We start from the raw sequence: 5,500 nt of genomic DNA, 5'->3' as shown, positions 1-5,500 counted from the left end.
TACATCTCTACATTCCTTTACGATTAGAAATGTCAAAATATTTTTTCGTTATTTACCACCGCTGCCAAACGATAAACCGCATTCGTGTAAAAGTTTATGTCAAATGGGTTATATTAATTCTCTTTGATATTGAAATATTTTCAATTTCTTCTTTATATAACAAACATGCTAAAGTAATAGCCATATTATATTGTGATCTTGATATTGCCCCTAATCTACACGTATAGAGACTTTCACAATGAACTCATTTGTGAAATTCCGTACATACAAATTTCATCATTGGTACAACACTCCGAGGTTTTTGAGTGAAAGATGTTTGATTTATGTAACATGTGAACTTCAGTGCAAAATGAAAGTTAGGGGAGTAAGTTGTGGCTTCAACAGAAAACATATTTTTCAGGCTAGATTCAACTTCGTATATGCAAAAATTGCCGCATCTTACATATTCAATGCAAAAATTAGACATGTTACAAGTCACGATAAACTTGCTCTCATCACTTTTCAAATTAAGAAATTAATATGTTTTGGAGGGCGTGCGGAGCTATGACACAACAAAGGGGAGAAAAAATCGATAACACTAACTAAAGTCGAGATCGCTATGACGAGGTCTGAGCCGTGTTTTATCGGTGTTTTAATCCTCAGTGTTTGATTCCTTTAAATTCACAGTGTTATTAATAAATAAAAAAAACAAAAAAAACCGCATGATTTAAACCGTGTTTTAATCCTCAGTGTTTAATTCCTTTAAATTCACAGTGTTATTAATAAAAAAAAAAAACCCGCATGGTTTAAACTTTGTTTTATTCCTCAGTGTTTGAATCCTTTAAAACCCACAGTGTTATTAATAAAAAACGCATGATTAAATGACTCTATTTATTAAATGTTATAATCTAATTAATTGTGGAACATTCTATATGACGCTGTGGCCGAGCTAGGCCTGGAACATTCTATATGACGTTGTGGAAAAACCTGCTTTTCGATGACGTCACAATAAGTATATAAACGCAATACACAATTCGCGTTGTCACTTTCATCAGCATGTCTGAGCGAATCCAGGATAGAGAGAGAGATAGAAGGGAGCAGCGATTAAGATATTTAGAACAACATCTTCACTTACAACGAGCGCGTGAATTACAACTCCGCAGACGGAATAGAGAGCAACTGGGAATTTTACAACAAGGTCGCGGATTACGAAATCAGCAACAACCTAGAAGGTTAGTGTCGGAATACTACCATATTCAGCTGGATAGAGATCGTCATTCCCGGAAATTCAAAGTGAAACAAAATGTCTACAACGTAACTTTTAGGCCCATTCCAGATTCTTCAATTATTCGGCGTTTATTTCGGGATTTACTTCAAAAAGTGAAATTACGGATGCAGTGTAACCCGAACGATTATGTACGGCTCAACATTCGACACCCCGCTTTGGATTCAGACATCTGGGTCGAATTTACCCAGTCCAAAAACCTCAACGAGGAGAAAATTTTAAACAAAATAGAAGCCGTGCAGCAATCTAAGAAGGAATTTGTCATCACAGACGGATCTATACAGCTGGATTTTTTCCACGTGAAATACCCCCAGGGGAGTGGCGGCGGCGTGAAGAGAAAACATCTGCACGTGGATAAGGAGAAATCCAAGACCTCCAAGAGAGCCATCGTTCGTATTAACAACCCCGACGATTCATTGTGTCTCCCTCGAGCTATCGTTGTGGCGCGACTTCACAGTCAAAAACCCGAGCATTCCGACCCCGAATGGGAGAAGATGTGGTTAAGGATGAGAAAAGGGGATACACAATCGCTTGACCAGAAACGACAGGCCTTAGCTCTCATGGAACTCGCCGGGTGTGCAAACGACCAACCGTGTGGGCCTCAGGAATGGGAGAAATTACATCAGGTCTTAGCTCCCGAGTATCGCTTGAAAATATTTCAATTTAAGACAAACACACAGCGATTACGATTAAACCCCATCTACAGAGGCCAAGGGAGCGGAAAGTGTTTGAACATCCTGCTGGATAACGAACATTACGATACCATAACATCGATGCCGGGAGTGACGGAAAATCCATATTATTGTGATTACTGTGATATTGGATATAGCCACATCGAAGAGCACCGTACAGTCTGTCCTCACCGCTGTTCGTTTTGTTTGGCCGACACCCCCTGTTCCCCGGACGGCACCCGCACGGAATGCTCTCATTGTAAGGGATTTTTTAGAAATGCTGCGTGTTACCAGACCCACTTGAAACCTTACAGTAGCAATACCGCGACAACCGTGTGTAATTTAATGGGACGTTGTGACCAGTGCCAGAAATGGATGTCGAAGCAATTATTAAAGGGACACTCGTGCGGGGGAAAAACACAATGCCGCATCTGCAAGAAACTCGTCACCACCCCACATTTCTGCTTCGTTCAAAAGAAACCCAAGCCCAAACGCAACAAGGAATTGAAAATGTACATTTATTTCGATTTTGAATGTACACAGGAAAACGGAATTCACACCCCTAATCTCTGTGTGGCCGAACGCGTGTGTCAACATTGCGACAGTTTAGACATTGACACGCGCTGTGATTACTGTCATGCGTTTGGATCGCAACGCCGCTTCGTATTTCAAGGCCCCGACACCTTAAAACAGTTTATGGACTGGCTGTTACAATCCGAGACGGACGAGAAGGGTAATGTGAGCTTCAAACACGATGAAACGACCGCCATTGCGCACAATTTCAAGGGATACGATGGGCAGTTCATCTTGAACTATCTGGTGCACACGGCCTGTATCAAACCTGCAGTCATTCTCAACGGCAGTAAAATCTTGTGCATGGGAGTGTTCGGCTTGAGATTCATCGATTCGTACAATTTCCTCCCCTTTGCCCTCGCCAAGATGCCCTCTGCGTTTGGATTAACAGAACTGAAAAAAGGTTATTTCCCTCACTTTTTCAACAAGGAACAGAACCAGAATTACGTGGGGCCTTATCCAGATGCCCACTACTACAATCCTGACGACATGTCGATCGCCAATCGTGCAGCCTTCTATACCTGGTACAATCAACATGCCGAGAAAGTGTTCGATTTCCAGAAGGAATTCTTGGCTTACTGTATCTCGGATGTGGATATTTTACGCCGTTGTTGTGCGCAATTTAAGGCGACACTCTACGGACTCGTCCGCGTCGACCCGTTTCAGGAATCAATAACTTTTGCCAGCACGGCTAATTTAGCTTATCGACGAGGCTTCATGACACAGGACACCATAGCCATCATCCCCAATATGGGTTACCAACCGTCGCGCCGCTATTCGGCCAAGGCCTGTCGCTGGCTCACCTCCCTAGACCGCAACATACGTCATGCTAAGAACGGGGGCGAAATTACCATAGGACCCTATACGGTGGACGGCTACGACGAGGAATCCCGCACCGTGTACGAATTTTACGGCTGCTACTGGCACGGGTGCCCCACCTGTTATCCGAATCTGTTGACGGAAACCCACCCCCATCGAGTCCAACAGACGTATCAATCCCTGTACGAGCAGACCTTGAAACGAGCCGCCGCCTTAGAGCAACAAGGATATACGGTAGTGAGCATCTGGGAACACGTGTTTGATCGTCAAGTCAAAAACAATCCGGAGTTACAAACATTCCTACGAGACCTCGATATTCAGGACCCCTTAAATCCCCGCGATGCCTTATACGGAGGTCGTACCAATGCCACGCGCCTGTATTGCGAGGAGGGTGACATGCGATACGTCGATGTGTGTTCCCTGTATCCTTACGTGTTGAAATACAGAGCGTTTCCCATCGACCATCCTCAAGTCATCACCAGCGATTTCGCCGATGTGAGAGAGTACTTTGGACTCATTCGTTGCCGCGTCCTCCCACCCCGAGGTCTGTATCATCCCGTACTACCTTACAAGACAGGCGGAAAATTACTCTTCCCCTTATGCCGAACCTGCGCCGAACATCGCAATTTAGGACCCGACGATCGATGCAGTCACACCGATTCAGAACGCAGTCTGACCGGAACCTGGGTGACCGTAGAAGTACACAAAGCTCTAGATCTCGGCTATCGGCTCGAGCGCATCCACGAAGTCTGGCATTTCGAAAAGACCAGCCAGGATTTGTTTCGATCTTACATCGACACTTTCCTGAAGATCAAACAAGAAGCTTCCGGATTTCCCGATGAATGTCAGACGCCCGAACAGAAACAAAAATATATCAGTGAGATCCGGCGCCGGGAAGGCATCTTCATGAACCTAATAGACATTGAGAAAAACCCCGTCCGTAGAACCATTGCCAAACTCTTTTTAAATTGTCTCTGGGGGAAATTTGCACAACGATTACAGCTACCACAAACACAGTATTTAACCGAGGAAGAAGAATTACAGAAAAAATTACAAGATGCCACTCTAGAAATCAAAGGAGTCGAGCTGCTGGAAAATCGAGATCACCCCGAAGCCGACATGATGCTGATCAATTATCAGGAAAAAGAAGAATTTTTAGAAGACTGTCCTTTTGGCAATGTGGTGTTAGCGTGTTTTACCACCGCACACGCTCGTTTACATCTCTACGAGACTCTAGAGCCTTTGGGGGATCGCGTCCTCTACTTCGATACCGACAGCATCATTTACCAACACGATGAGAGTCGGTTCAACCCCACCATCATCAACAGTTTAGGAGGCTGGACCGATGAATTGAGTGGTGACCGCATCGTCAAATACATGTCGGGAGGCCCTAAAAATTACGCGTACGAGACCCAGGGCGGAAAATCAATGTGTAAAGTCAAAGGACTGACGCTCAATTATCGAGCTTCCAGGATCGTTTCCCTCACCACCTTAGAAAAAATGTTGAAAGGGGAGGAAGAAGAAGTCCATATGCGTTACCCCCACTTTATTCAAAGAACACGACAGCACGATGTTCGCACCAGCCCCTTGGTAAAGAAATACCGCGTAGTGTACGACAAGCGACAGCGGGTTCACCATTACAACACTCTCCCTTACGGGTATTAAAAAACAACAACCAAAAAACTGTCCTGTTTGTAGACATTCCGTGGACGAGACTGCACGCATTTTTACTTGTTGAATAAACTGTATTTTTGATTTTGTAAATAAATTTTTTACTTGTTGAATAAACTGTATTTTTGATTTTGTAAATAAATTTTTTACTTGTAAATAAATATGTATGATACTCTAGAACTCGTGTCATTAATCAAGATGTATACCTACGAGACACTAGGGTCGTTTCAATTGAAACACGAATTTACTATGGTAGTAGCAGGTCCTTCCAAATCGGGTAAAACGGAATTTGTGAAACAATTGGTACAAAATACGTAATGGATTTCACCCCCACCTGAAAAAATAGTCTGGTGTTACCGAGAATGGCAGCCGGCTTACGAATCATTACAAGAGTCGGTGACATTCATTCACAATATTCCCTCAGACGACGAGCAATTAGTCGCCGATTTCGACACTCGTCATTTACTGATTTTTGATGATATGATGGGGGGGGGGGGGGGGG

The 5,500-nt window shown here is 43.8% G+C and overlaps 1 protein-coding gene across 1 annotated transcript; it reads left to right on the top strand.

Moving 5' to 3' along the window:
• Positions 1 to 1,035: 1,035 nt before the first annotated feature.
• On the top strand, positions 1,036 to 4,992 carry LOC125658508 (uncharacterized). The gene has a single exon (XM_048889785.2). It carries the CDS (start codon positions 1,036 to 1,038, stop codon positions 4,990 to 4,992), a length of 3,957 nt encoding a protein of 1,318 aa, XP_048745742.2.
• Positions 4,993 to 5,500: the final 508 nt, after the last annotated feature.

Source organism: Ostrea edulis, chromosome 4 (genome assembly GCF_947568905.1).
Source record: "Ostrea edulis chromosome 4, xbOstEdul1.1, whole genome shotgun sequence".
NCBI classification, from domain to species: domain Eukaryota; kingdom Metazoa; phylum Mollusca; class Bivalvia; order Ostreida; family Ostreidae; genus Ostrea; species Ostrea edulis.
This window is presented reverse-complemented; position numbering and strand designations above follow the sequence as displayed.

What these genes read in the sequence shown, in the direction of transcription:
- LOC125658508 (XM_048889785.2), top strand. Translation starts at nt 1,036, where the DNA reads ATGTCTGAGCGAATCCAGGATAGAGAGAGAGATAGAAGGGAGCAGCGA.